Source organism: Diceros bicornis, chromosome 29 (assembly GCF_020826845.1).
Source record: "Diceros bicornis minor isolate mBicDic1 chromosome 29, mDicBic1.mat.cur, whole genome shotgun sequence".
NCBI classification, from domain to species: Eukaryota; Metazoa; Chordata; class Mammalia; order Perissodactyla; family Rhinocerotidae; genus Diceros; species Diceros bicornis.
The window spans coordinates 17,660,404-17,675,152 of NC_080768.1; the positions used below are offsets into that span (position 1 = coordinate 17,660,404).

The 14,749-nt window shown below is 38.9% G+C and overlaps 1 protein-coding gene across 2 annotated transcripts in view; it reads left to right on the top strand.

Annotated features, from left to right (window-relative positions):
* Positions 1-13,428, top strand: part of FAM149A (family with sequence similarity 149 member A) — a 56,031-nt gene extending 42,603 nt beyond the window's left edge. The window contains exons 8-14 of one of the 2 annotated variants that reach the window (XM_058525013.1): positions 281-435; positions 3,734-3,843; positions 4,602-4,811; positions 8,559-8,679; positions 9,582-9,710; positions 9,797-9,875; positions 12,152-13,428. In XM_058525013.1, the coding sequence (XP_058380996.1) occupies positions 281-435; positions 3,734-3,843; positions 4,602-4,811; positions 8,559-8,679; positions 9,582-9,710; positions 9,797-9,875; positions 12,152-12,225 (878 nt within the window). In that variant the 3' untranslated portion in view covers positions 12,226-13,428. The remainder of the gene's footprint in view (positions 1-280; positions 436-3,733; positions 3,844-4,601; positions 4,812-8,558; positions 8,680-9,581; positions 9,711-9,796; positions 9,876-12,151) is intronic. The other variant, XM_058525015.1, reaches the window with a different exon arrangement.
* The last annotated feature ends 1,321 nt before the right edge of the window (positions 13,429-14,749 follow it).

Consider the following 14,749-nt stretch of genomic DNA (forward strand, 5'->3'; position numbering starts at 1 on the left):
TAGCTGCCAAAGTGGAGCACACTAACTTAACCACTACACCACCGGGCCGGTCCCTCTTTTGTTCCTTTCTTATGTGAGCCGCCACCACAGCATGGCCGCTAACAGATGAGTGGTGTAGGGCCACATCCAGGAACCAAACCTGGGCTGCCGAAGCGGAGCATGCTGAAGTTAACCACTAGGCCACCGGGGTGGCCCCAAATATTCCATTTGAATAATGAATTTTAAGTACATGTATTAGATAGTATGTTTCTTAATAATACTGATTTTTCTGTTGACACAGAAGGAAAAAAACAGAAAGAAAACTTGAAAGTAGCTGAGAATAAATCTCCACACGTATTTGTTTCCCGTGTTAACACTGATGTATCAAGTGTTCCCCCATCCAGAAATTCTGAAACTCGAAGCATATCCCTGGCTTCTCATCTTAATCCACCTCAGGTAGATACTCTTCCATTAGTCTCTCTCTTTCCTTCAATCTTTATATCTCTGGCCTCGGTTTGTCAAGAGTGCCATTCTATTACAGCCTATTAGCAAGATATCTGGGCCTGTGTGTCAATAAGACTAAAATTTAACAATAATTATTTCATGGAGTTTAATAGAATCACCATATTCTTTAATCGAGCAGTGGCACTCAGATTTGAGACTCTGCTTTGAGCTGTAGAGCTGTTTGCATATTTTGGAAGAGAAAAAATGCTCCCTCCCAATATTTCTAGCCAATTTGAAGGTTACAGATGTTCTCCTCTGCTCCCACCAGACTGACGAAAGAATCAGTTAATGAGTATACGTTGGGTTCATTCAACATGTATTGTTTGTATTAAGTGAACCTTACTAGGTGTTTTCAGGAGATATATAGTTGAGCAGAGTTTAGTCCCTGATCTCGAAATACAAGAAGTATAATACAAGTTAGATGCAATACATTCTGTGAGTGCTGTGCAAAAAAAGTGATGTAGGAGAATAAAGGAAAAATTGATTTATCCTGGCTGGAGCTTGAGGCTTGATCTCTTAGGTTGGAGGTGAAGTTTGAGCAGAAACATGAAGAAATGAGAAGGGCTTCCAGAGATAGGAAGCCTGCGTGGGTCATTTCAGGCCGAGCAGATGCATGAAGGAGTGAAGGAGGGGGTGTGTCTGGGGAAGAGTGATTGGGCTGAGGGTCAGAGGTTAGGATACTGGGACCAGCAGAGGCCTTGCGGCAAGACCAGGGCATTTAGAATCAAGAGACCTATAAGGGGAATTATTTTGGATATGTTGTTTAACTTTTCTGAACTTTAGTTTCCTTATCTAGAGAATGAGGAGAACAGTATGTTGTCCAAGGGATTGTCGTGGGAATAAAATCGTGTAAATATATGAGAGCTCCTAACACAGAATTGGGCATATACTAGGCACTCAGTAAATTTTTCTCGTACTGTGTCCTTATTAAAAGATCTAGTGGAAAATGAGGCTGGAAAGGACGAGCTTGTTCATGGGAGGCCTTCAGTAGTGCTAAGGAGTTTAGACTTCCTGTTTTGCACAACCCGCCTTGTGTGGGGGAGCAGAGCAAAAGGATAAGACAGGATTCCTGGTCTTGAGGTACATACAGTTTAGTTGGAGGGAGTCAAGCCATTATAAACAATACTACCCCCCGCCACACACACACACAAGATAAGGCAATCTAGTAGATAGTAGGTTGGATGAGAGTGTGATCTAAACTTGCATATAGACTACGAGTTTGGAGCCTGACGTCACAATTTATTAGCTCTGTGATCTTGAATCACTTCATTTCTCTCAAAACCTCAGTTTCATTATCTATGGGATCTGTGAGGTAGGAAGCTGTGAGAAGTAAAAGATATAAGACATTTACTACAGTGTGTGGCATAGAGGAGGCACTCAATTAGTGTTCGTTTTTATTATTCTTATCAAATGCTAATTATGTATTATTCTATATTATAATTATAGTTACATATCCTTTAGCTCATAAATGCTGTGGGGTTCAGAGGAAAAATAGCATATGCTTCACAAAGTAGACTAAGATATGAATTAAGATAATAGGCAAGATTTGTTAAGCTGAAAAAGAGGAGATGTACAAGACAGTTAAAATATGCACCTAGCATGGAGCAAATAAACAGAATACCGCTGAGAGATAGAAAGGACACAGGCCTGACGAGGGCCTGCAGTTCAGGGAGCAGGGGTTTAAATCAGAGATATCTAATAGGATTGTTTTACTCTGTAGTGTTAGGGCATATAAGTCGTCTTTGCTTTTGCTGTTCAAAAGAAACTTTTGAAATTGCAACCAGCTTATTGTATTTTTTGGTCTCTTTAAACTGCTCTCACTGGTTCAACAGTATTTCCCACTTTGCATATTAAAATATGCAGTATAAATCTCATGAACATGAACAGTTGATGACAACAACTGTTGCCTAAACTGGAAATTTTAAAATCTAAATTTTCTACAGAGATTTTGTTGTTTTTATAGCTTTTTATGGTTTTTTTAAATGTTTTTTACAGCTGTTTTGTTGTTTTCATTTGGATAAATGTTGGAAGAAAGTGAATGGATGACAAAGTTAAAAGTAAAAATAGAATACTAATAGAGCCTAGTTTGAAATAGATCGTTCTAGTGATAATTATAATAGGTCTTAATTTATTCCTCTAACATTTCTTTTTATATATATTTTCAGTATGGGGAAGATGTGATTGTAGTTGCTACATCTATTCTTGAACTAGAATAGAATTCTAGTGTCAGATATCCTGTTTGCCTGAATCTAAATATTATTTTATTTGTTTATATGAAAAGATAACATGTATTTTATTTTTATTTATTTATTGTTATTGAGGTCACATTGGTTTATAACATAAATTTCAGGTGTACATCATTGTGTTTTTACTCTGTATAGACTATATCGTGTTCACCACCAAAAGTCTAGTTGCCTAAATATTATTTTAAATCCTAGGTGGTCTTATTGTGGGACTAAAGAGGGAATTAATAATTATTTAGCCCTTGCTTCATGCTTTCACAAATGTTATCTGATTTAATTCTCACTGTAACTCTCTAAAGTAGGTATCATTATCCCCAATCTAAAGATTAGGAAATTAAAACCCTAAGAGCAATGTCATCTTTCCAAGATCACCATCCAGGAAGCAGTTAGAACTGGGAGTCAATTGTAGCCTTTGAGATCTCGTGCTTGAGTGTTTCCCAGGGTCTCCTGCTGCCCCTGGGAAGCTACCTGGGGCAAGCTGAGACGGATGAGGGGTAGGAGAGGAGGTCCAAGGCAAGAAGACCACTTAGGAGCTGGGACACCTTTTCTCAGCTTCTCCAAGATGCACCGTCTGTCTTCTTCACCATGGTATGCCCTGGAGGCTGATACATGTTGACTGCAGCTGAGGGCTCGCTGCAGCTTCTGGACGCTCAGAGCCTGGAGGAGAGTGGGGCCTGGCTTTGTTTTCTCCTGGCCTCTCTACCAGGTCCCAGTGCATTGGTGGCATTTCTCCATGCAGCTACCCTTTCCAGATTCCAGGAACCTCACCCTCACTTCTCGCTGCCTAGGTGTGGTCATGTGTCCCACGGTTACAAGCCTTGGGGGAATCAAGCTATTCCTCGTTAATTTCTCTTCCCACATCTTTGTAAAATGTAGTCCTTTTATTAAATTTTCCTGAAATTAGTCAGTTTGAGTGTGCCATTTGTTTCCTGATGATTCCTCACAGGCATCAGTAATTGCAATGGCACTGGATGCTTTTTGATTTTTATTGTTTTGACTTTTCTCAGATTCATCGCTTCTCCAGCAACTTTTATAGTGATTTGAACGGTGTGATGACAATTCAAGCAAAACCGCTTCAGCAGAGACCTACCTATTTTGCAGATAGAACACAGTACGTGTAAGAAATAACTACCCAGCCTCTTCCCCATGCTGGACACGCTGGGCACTGAAGACTAGAGAGGACAGGAGATAATGAGAATCCTATCTAATCCTGTGATCCATGTGTGCCTGGATACAGCCGTTGTGTAAGAATCAAAACACTATTCTAGGGCCGGCCCCGTGGCTTAGTGGTTAAGTGTGCGTGCTCCGCTGCTGGCGGCCCGGGTTCGGATCCCGGGCGTGCAGCGACGGACTGCTTCTCTAGCCATGCTGAAGCCTCGTTCCACATACAGCAACTAGAAGGATGTGCAACTATGACATACAACTATGTACTGGGGCTTTGGGGAGAAAAAAGGAGGAGATTGGCAATAGATGTTAGCTCAGAGCCAGTCTTCCTCAGCAAAAAGAGGAGGATTAGCATGGATGTTAGCTCAGGGCTGATCTTCCTCACACACACAAAAAAAATAACACTATTCTAATATCAACCACACAACAATTACTATTAGGTTCGGGCAGATAAGAAAAGGGGAATGTCGCTGTGAATTCTTAATCTTGTAGGCTATACTGTTTGGTTACAAACAATGAGAAACTTAGATCGTTTTTCCAGTGGATGATACTTCATTGAAATTGAAATTGAATTGGAATTGATAGTCTATCCATTCATTCAACAAATACTTAGGACTATCTTCTGTGTGCCTAGTAATGGGCAAATGTATACGTCCCCTGTTCTCACAGTGCTTACATCTGAGTAATTAACTTGAGATTTCTCTCCCCCAGGAATGAGCAAGAGAACAAATCATCGGGCGTGGGGACCAGCGCCCTTTCCTCATCACGATATCGTCTGGGACGCATCTCAGATCCTCGCGGACTACAGAGTTCCTCAAGGAAAACACCGGTGCACAGGAGGCTGCCTTCTCTTACTTCAGACTCACAGAGAATGAAAACCCCCAATGTGTACAGTGATGAAGTTCTTAGGGGAACAAAACTGTAAGTCTTGTTTCCTTCATGGTAAACCAAAGACTACAGAGGACAGAGACGCTTGTCAAGTAGGGCTTATCGTTTATTGCACACAAAGCATCCTCTATCACATTTTATGTGGATGCTTTTCTAAATAGTTCATTAATTTGAATACTCAACATGAATTTGTTCCAGGAGCATACTTAGCTGGATACCAGAATATAAAGCCAGGCGGTGTACCCTGTAGCACAGGCAGCGAGGCAAAATGGAACTGATGGTGAGATGATCTTGGATGGGTGTCAATGGACTTGTCTGTAAAACTAATAATTCACTAATGCTTTTAAATTACATAATTAATACTTTTGTGAGGTTTAAATACATTAATGTATATAAAATGCTTTAAAGTAAAAGGAGCATATACGTATTAGTTTTTATTGATCTCTTAAGGATGTGTTTCGCTCTGTATAGGGAGTTTCAGAAAAGCTTTTGACCCTAAGGACCAGCATCAAATCATTGCCTTATTAGAAGGGAATTTGTCGGGCCGGCCCCGTGGCTTGCCAGTTAAGTGCGCGCGCTCGGCTACTGGCGGCCCAGGTTTGGATCCCGGGTGTGCACCGACGCACCGTTTCTCCGGCCATGCTGAGGCTGCGTCCCACATACAGCAACTAGAAGGATGTGCAGCTATGACATACAACTATCTACTGGGGCTTTGGGGGAAAAATAAATAAATAAAAAATTATTTAAAAAAAAAAAAAAGAAAGGAATTTGTCTCTTCCTTTATCGTGGAGTTACAAAGGAGCTTTCCAGCTTTCTCACTTATTTAAGTGTCAGGCCATACTTAGGGTAATAACAGCTGGTGTTTTTTGGGTTTTTTCTGGCAAGGAAGACTGTTGCTGAGCTAACATCTGTGCCAATCTTCCTCTATTTTGTATGTGGGATGCTGCCACAGCATGGCTTGATGAGCAGTTTGTAGGTCCGCGCCCAGGATCTGAACCTGTGAACCCCTGCCTGCCGAGGCAGAGCACAGGAACTTAACCACTATGCCACTGGACTGGCCCCACAGCTGGTGTGTTTTGATTGCTTTCTATGTTACCAGCACCAGCTAAATGAATCACATTGATTATCTTATTCATTCTCTACCACAAACCGTTGGAATTGGTACTCATATTATCCCAAATGGAAAATGAGGAAACAGAGGCTGAAAGAAGTTGAATAACTTGCCATAGATCATCCCATCAGGGAGAGGCAGAGCTGGGACTCCCCCACAGTGCTGTCTGGCTGTAGAGACCACCAAGCCATGAGCTTTCTGCAGCAAGAGAGGGAGTGCTAAAGGGGTCCCCTTGCAGGGGTAGGAGGCACAAGCAGCTGCTAACGCTTAACTGACAACTGGACTCCTACAAGATGCATTACATGGCACCCCTTTCAGCTTTTGGATAGGTCAGTGTTTCTTTCACAACTTGGAACTGATATTTCCAGCTTTATTTGGATCTGCTCTGTTAATTCTTTCAAGATCTCTGTCCCCCCTGCAGTCTCACTGTGGCCACCTGGGACCCCTTCTTCACCCCATGCCTGTGTCAATAGCACATTACTGGCTCTCTCTGCCTCCTAGACCACCTGGGCTCCACTATCAGGCTTTCATCAAAAACATTTTCTAGGGGCTGGTCCTGTGGCATAGTGGTTAAGTTAGTGCATTCCGCTTTGGTGGCCCAGGTTCGCGGGTTTGGATCCTGGGCACAGACCTACACCACTCATCAGCCACGCTGTGGCAGTGACCCACATATGAAACAGAGGAAGATTGGCACAGTTGTTAGCTCAGGGCTAATCTTCCTCAGCAAAAAAACAAAAAAAACCTTTTCTATTTCCTATTGAAATGAATTTTGAAATAAATTCAGATGCTCCAATTGTATATTCGCTTCCTTTTCTGGCCCCTCCCTATCTGTAGACCTGTTTTTTTCCAACGTTTTTTGTATTATTTCCATGCTGAGGAGACCTTTTAGAGTATCGTTTCTAATTCCTCCTCCACCTGTGGAATTTTAATACTGCAAATATACTGTACATTTATGTCCTGTTTTTTATGTGTGTTTTATACATAAAAAGAGTAAGATATTTTTGTCCCACTGAGAACCAGTGTTTGCCCCTTGGGGACAGTGTCGCCCTCTTTGATATGCAAACCTATTTCCCATAACTTCTCATCACCTCCCTTGATTCTGGTCAGTTTTATCTTCTCTTTGACCCACAGACATACCAGCTGTAGATATTCTTACTTCCATGATTTTGTTCGTGCTCTGTCTTTCACTTTTATTGAAATAACGTATTTTTTCTAATTATCAAAGTACTACAGATTCACTGTGGAACATTAGGACAATACCAAAAATATGAGTAGAAATCGAAGAGCTCCTGTATGCCCAACACGTAGAAATATAAAAATGACAACTGTTGGTAAATTTACTACCAATTTTGTCGGTAATTATATTTTTTCCTTTCTTGCCATTATCTTTTTTCTAATACTATCATTATCTTACTATTGTATAAGGTAGTACTTTTTCACACTTAACATTATTCATATTTTCCATGTTATTAAATATTTTTGAAAGCGTGATTTCAATGACTAAAAAATAATCATGTGAGTATGTGATAATTTATCAAGTATTTCCCTATTTCTGAAACTTTTCATTTCGTCTGTATTTTCACTATTATAATGTGCAGTGAACATCCTTTTATATAAATCTTAATAAGGATGTCTTTAAATTGCTTCCTAATGGTGCAGTCCTAGAAGTGAAGCTACCAGGTCAAGGGTTATGGATATTTTTAAGGCTCTTGAAATATTTTTTCAAAGTTCTTCCCAGAATAGTTCTACCAATTTATAGCCCCGCTGGCAATACACGACACTCTGTCTTTCCTTGCGGCCTCTAAACTTTGAGTAGTATATTTGAAGTATGTATTTCAAAAGTTGATAGGTCAAAAATTGTCATCTTTTAACTTTCATAACTTTATTATTAATGAATAAGTGAATTAGAATCTGTTTCTAGAATATCCATCTCTATTCTTGTGCACGAACCAGACAATTTACTTTTTCAATATTAATATCTGGTAGGGAAGCTCTCCTATCATCATTACTCCTTATTTTATTAAAATTTACTCACCCATCCTAACAAATAAACTTTACAATCTGGTTGTTAAATTCAAAAAAACAAAAAAAAAGTATCACGTTGGAGTTCATAGCATTAAACGTATTAAAAATGTAGGAGTAACTAACATTTTCACAATATTTAGTTTTCCCATCAAAGAACATATTTGCCTCTCCTTTTTATGACATGTCTCTTTTTTATGACCTTACATAAAGTTTTGTGGTTTTCCTCATCTAGGCCCTGCACATTTATAATTAATGTTATCCTTCATTGATTGCTCCATTCCCTAAATGTCTACAGTACTTATATTCAGAACCATATACCATAGCACTTAGTTATGTGTTAGTTATAGAAACTGTATCGCATTGTACTCTAATTACTTCATGTGTTTTCAATAACTTGTAAGGTACTTAAGGGGAGGAACTAGATCTTCGATGACTTCTCTGTTCTGCACAGTGGCTAGCATAGCTGAGCACTCAGTAAATACAGGTTGACAGTCATTGCTGAACAAGGAGAAGGCGGGTCATTCTACTTGGCATTTTTAGAAGGAAGACTGGGATGAATGGCTCAGGTTGGGAGCTTCATGGTAAGGTCCATCTCTCTCTCTCTTTGCACTTGGCTACTCAGTTATATGTTGTTGTGTTTACAGGCAAACTGCTGTAGACCGCCTGTCCTCCCCACCAGTTCAAACCTCACGGAGCAGGTTACCCCCAATAGGCTCAGAGGCTGGTGAGCAGAACGTCGCAGTTCCCGTATCTCGCCCTGTTTCTGTAAGACAGATTTCATTATATTTAAGTGCACCATTTAGATAGTCTGTTGGAAAACAAACAAACAAAATATAATTTTGGCATTTCCAAATGAACTCAGTACCATAAAATGTCTCCATGATCTGCTTCCTGAAAGTAAATGGCTTGTGAGAATTTATAGGGGGTGGGAGGGTTAATTCACTATTTTGTGAAATAAAAGCATGTCTTGAACTACATCAGAAAGTCTAGGTGTCAGGGAAATATCTGATGGTCAGGATGGTGTAGTGAAGAAAATAGCATGAAGGTTGGGTCAGGAGACGGGTAGATCTGTGTTTGAATCCTGCCACACAAGCTCTCTATACAATCTGGTAGAAATTAATCTCCTTGAGCCGTAATTTTCTCCTCTACAAAAGGGCGATAGTGATTCCTACCTCAAAGAATTGTTATAAGGATTAAATGAACTTATAGGTGTTAAATAATGCCTGACATAAATTAAGAGCTCACCCATTCCCAGAAGGCATGAGTTGCAGAACTTTAATATTTAACCTTAGAATATTGTGACTTAGAGTGAAATCATAAAAGAAGGCAAATATCATGTAAAAAATAGTCTGATGCTTCACAAATGCAGAATTACATTTCTCTTGTAATTTAAATTAAGAATTTTATGTGGTTAAGGTTTTTAATTCATATTTACCTATTAGGACACTCCCATTCTATCAGGTTAAATAATACAATGACATAATTAAAATATATATTGATATTTATGCTTAGTAGACCTTATACTTAGCAATATCTAAATAAAAGTTTTCAAATAAGCAAGTGAATGAATGAATAAATGAATGAATGATTGAAGCATATATAGATTTTCTTGTCTCCTTTTAAGGATTGCATTTATTTTAAACAAGAACCTATTATCCCTCCTTTAGTACAGAGGAAGGCATCCACAAAACCGTGTGTTAAGTGCGATACCGGACAGTATAGAACGGTCGCCTCTTCGAGAAAGATCTCTGACTGTGGAACAGTTTTCAAGGCCCAGCACAACCCATACATTTCGGGTAGGTTCTCTGTTAAGCATAACTTTGATTTTTAAAAATATTTGAAACAATAAAAGTCATCCTTCGTTTTATGTTTCTTCTAACAGTCAGATACGCCTCGAAAAAGTTCGTTGACACTGATGGAATTTGCTGGTCACACATGGACAGGTCAAGGTTTTTTGGCAGGTCAGTGTTCTCCATATATAAATAAAGTGTTGTAATATGTGACTTTTTAAATTTTGGAAAGAGAAATTGTAGATTATCTCCTCACTTGATAGGACTGTTTTGACCATGTAAGAGGAAATACCAAGTGTCTGTGGTCTATGGCTAGACCTCAGAAATCTCTATAAAGAGCAAAATTACAAAGACAAGCACTTACCTGCTGTTGGTCATAAAGGAGAAAAGGCCCAAACGCTTTTTATTAACTTAGGGGCTCACTCTCATAAAAAAGGAAAATGCTGTATTATGCGTACTAGGAGAAATCAATGTTGCTCTCTGCTATGGAATTTTCATGCTTTTCTCCTAAATTAAACCCTGATCTTAGTTCTCTTTGAAGATCTAGTTATAAAAATCCTTCATAAAATTAATCCAAATATTCTAATTATTTTATATTGTAGAGATTTACAGATAAATACTCACTCTCAGCCTAGTGTGCTATTTGAAGCATAAAGTTTCTAGTCTGAATTCAGGCCAATGATGTCTTAATTTTCAAAATTGTTACCGACACTTTTGTTCAGAGAGACAACATAGCATTGTCCCTCGATGTGTCGCTCTTCAGTCAATGCCTGGTTTACTCCTGGCTCTTAGAAGTAAATTTTAGCTGAGAAATCTTAGGAGTGCCTCAACCTCTCTGGGCAGTTTCTTCTTTTATAACAGGCTGGGTGGATAAAATAACTATTGGAAAAATATATGGAGAGGACCTACCTAGATGCCAGGCGTACACTGTTGCTCAAAAATTATGAACCATTTGTATTATAGATAATCTGAAATTAAAGGATAATTTGCTGTTTTAAGGGAAATACTTACTATATTATAATTTTAAAATAAATTTAGTAAAATTTAAGCGTTGGGATAGCACAGATGTATCACTGTTTACATTAGCCTTTCTATATAGTTGTATAGCATGGTGATCCCAAAGATTCTTCAGCCTTTCAAGGTTTTTCTCCCATGCTAATAGCTCTAGGCTGCTGTGCCTTTGTGTTGCTTTTTTTCTTGTACATTCCCTATCAGTGTTAGTGGTGATTGTCAATGACAACAGCTCTTTCTCTAAAACGCAGCTATGCTACATTATCAGGTATTGCTCTTAACAGAACTGTAGCTGGTCAGGGGGAAAGTAAGCATCCGAGTTTGTTTATTGATAAATAACAACATACCAAGTGTTCACTCTGTGTCAAGTTCTGTGCTCAAGGCTGAGATTCAAACACCAAGAACGTTTTAGTCTGTGCCTCAAGGAACATTCAGTCTAGTGGGGAAGATGGAAAGGGCTGTGAGAGTGGACAGCAGGGCCACCTAGCTGGATACGCAGGTGGGTGAAGGGGCCTCTGGAGGAGGCGTGATCCACGCACATCAGGATGAGCATCACGTGGTACGTGAGAGAGAAAGGAGCAACGGTTGGTAAATATTCTGTGGATGGCCAGGAGACAGTGGTGCTGAAAGAGAGAACTGAGGCCTTGTGATGAATTCAGTCTTGGAGATGTTACCTGCAGCATGCTGAGGGGACATGTCTAATAGCTTGTTGGGAACACACAGGAGTAGAGGTTAGGAGAGGGAACTGGGCTCTGAATTTGTTTTGAAATCTGCACTCTTAATTTTTCACCAAATACTAAGTCAGTGTATTCTCTTATCAAGAACATTGTGACAACTATTATTACTGATGGTTGGAGGCCTTTTTCACTTCTATCGAAGTGACTGAGGGTACGTAAGAGAGATGTTTCTGTATTTCTAAGGATTTCTTTCTTTTTCTCTGACAAGCAGGCATGTGGTCTCTTTCTTATTTTTGCTTCCAGGTCAAACAGCACCAGGAGCTATTAACTTATCAACATTTGTTCTGTGGCAGAAAAGAAAGGAGAAGCTGAGGGGGTGTCCCAACAGTGGGAAGGATCTTAAGGCAGGTGACATTGCTTCTGCCCCTGTGAAGTATGAGAGCTGACAGAGCTCCCTTCTTAACTTCCAGGGCCTTAGGGATCCACCTCTGGGTAGAAGGTTCTTGCAAACCCACCAGCTCTGGGGGAACACGTGGCCAGCACCTAGGCTTGGTGGAGGGGAGCGCCCTTCCTTCTTCTCAGGACCCCAATGGCAGTTTTTGCATACAGCTATTTCCTGGTTTGTGTAAAAGTGCAATTAAAAGAAAACTTTTTTTTCTTTTTAAACAATATCATCTGCATGGAATGTGTAAAACAATTTCTTTGAGAGCTGGGATTTTTAACATTTTAATAAGAATTGCTTTTTGGTTGGTGTTTCAGGTTCACAGTATCCATCTAAATCTTTTCAGAGGACAACTTTGACTTCAAGAAAGAGATTCCAGTTGGCATCTTGATGTTACTTCCCCAGAACTACAGCACTGTGGGAGCATTTAGAGCCTCAGCCCACCATTTATCACTTGAAAAATGGAAGAACAAGTATTATGTTATGTGTGTTTGTCTGACGGTCTGAGATGTTAGATAATCTGAGAGAAACGCAAACAAACAAACAACTTAATTTTGAACACACTGCACTGTAAAGAGAATACAAGTTAAACTCACCAACCTTCTTCTTTACTGGAACCTTTATTCCAATAAAGGTTTTTTAGGCTTTGCTCAGAAGAATCTGATGTGTGTTTATAATCCATCCTTTTATCAGTTATACACAGACACACACATAGTTGGTGTATGTATTCACACACTACTCAATATACAAGAGTACATTAATCTAGGAATATGCAATTTTGTAACTTCGTGTCTTGATATATTTTTTGTGTCTCATTCTATTATTAATTCCATCAAAATCCTAGTCACTAATAGATATTAGTCCCTTCTTTAGAAAATAGCAAAGTCATTTTTGGTACAACACGCCAGTTTGACTAAGATTCAGATTGTTGTAGTCATGGTGCTGACTTTCTTACACCTTTTCTGAAAAGTATTTTCATCATGAATCTCTTTGAGAATGTCAGCAGCTAAGTCTCCCAAGCCAATTTTGTTTTACTAGTTTTCATATTCAGATTCAGGTGGTCTGTTTAAAAGGATCCCAAATTTATTGACTTTTAAAGCTGAAGATAAACGTAATTTTAATAAAATATTAAATATATTAAATTATATTGCATATAATTAAAATATATTGCATATGGTTCCATCTTTATTGTTGACAGTTGAAGTGCTCGTCCACTGGAGGGAAGGCTTTGCAGCAGCATCTTCCATATTTTATCACAATCTGATCTTTGTCAGATGTCACCTCTGCACTGATCGGTCTGTCTAAAGCAGCAGTGCTCTCCATTCTCGGTCCTCTTGCCCTGCTTTATTTTTCTTCGGAGTGTGTGTCCCTATCTGACATTCATACAGAGAGTGGAACAGACATGCAAAGGAGAAATGGTCAATTGAAAGCAAGGCTCTAGGGTCATTTTTCTTTTGCTCCCCCAACACTTGTTTTCCTTTAGGGTGATTTAAATCCTTAGACTCATTTTTGATATTCTCAGATCTCAAATCACCATAATGTCTTCTTTTCTATCAGATAATTTTATATATATATATATATTTTTTGTTTTGTTTTTTTTTTGCTGGGAAGCATTCGTCCTGAGCTAACATCTGTTGCCAATCTTCCTCTTTTTTTTTTCCTCCCCAAAGCCACAGTACGTAGTTGTATATTCTAGTTATAAGTCCTTCTAGTTCTTCTATGTGAGCTGCCGCCACAGCATGGCTACTGACAGATGGGTGGTGTGGTTCCACAACTGGGAAACCAACCTGGGCCACCGAAGCAGTGAGAGCACTGAACTTTAAGCACTAGGCCATCAGGGCTGGCTCTCGGATAATTATATTTTATCAATCTAATTTTCATTAATCCAAAATGAAACTTTATATATGTATATAAACTTTATATGTTAATCCAAAATGAAACTTTAGATATACATGTATATATATAAAATTATATAAATGTATAGTAAGTTATTTTCAGACATATTTCTGGTTGTAAGAAGAGAGGATTGTTGCCTACTTAGAGATGTCTGGCAATTAAAAAGGATGTGGGGACTGACATTAGTGTTGAGCTTTGTCACAGAGGGTCAAAACAAAAATGACCGTAGAGGCTTGCCTGCAATTGATCATTTTTCCTTTGCTTTCTGTACTCCATGTTCTATAGTAATGGAACATGTTAGGGAGTAGACACAAGAGCGGTCACTGTATCTACACCTCTTTTGGATGGCCACAGCTCCATAACTCGAGCTAATATTCCTAATGCTTTGTTACCCACACAAAGTAGACCAAAGCATTTTGAGAATTTTCTAAACTATCCCTAAACATTAGCAATAGAAACTTTTAAGAGAAAATATCAGTTTTAATTTTGCAGTTATTAAACATGAGGAATTCCTAGACATGTGAGCAGTCTGCCCCTGTCCTCAGGGTCTCTGGGTAAGTGCTCTCTGGTCCATAATTACTGCTAGATGTGCCCTTTCTGTCCACCTGTTCTTTCAGAACCATTCAGGCTCTTTTATGTCAATTTCCAGGAACCATCAACTCCTTCCCTTATCAGCCCAGACTTCTTAGAAGGGAAAATGACTGATACACATACTAAACTAACATTAAGGTAGACTGTCCAAGATAAATTATTTTTTCATAGAGAACCACTGAATAGATTTTATGGTAGCTCTACTTTATTTGGTTTTAGAATTTTGCAAATAAGAATCTATTTTTTATACATATTGATAAAAATACTTTCAAAAATAGACCCAAATACAGTGATATTAGTTCATATTTCTAAATATTTTCCATTAGAAGATAAAGTACCATTCTAGAGATAACATAAAGACTTGGCTTTGCCACTGACTTTAAAAAGACCTGCTCACAGCATATATTTTTATGCCTATGTTAAAGATA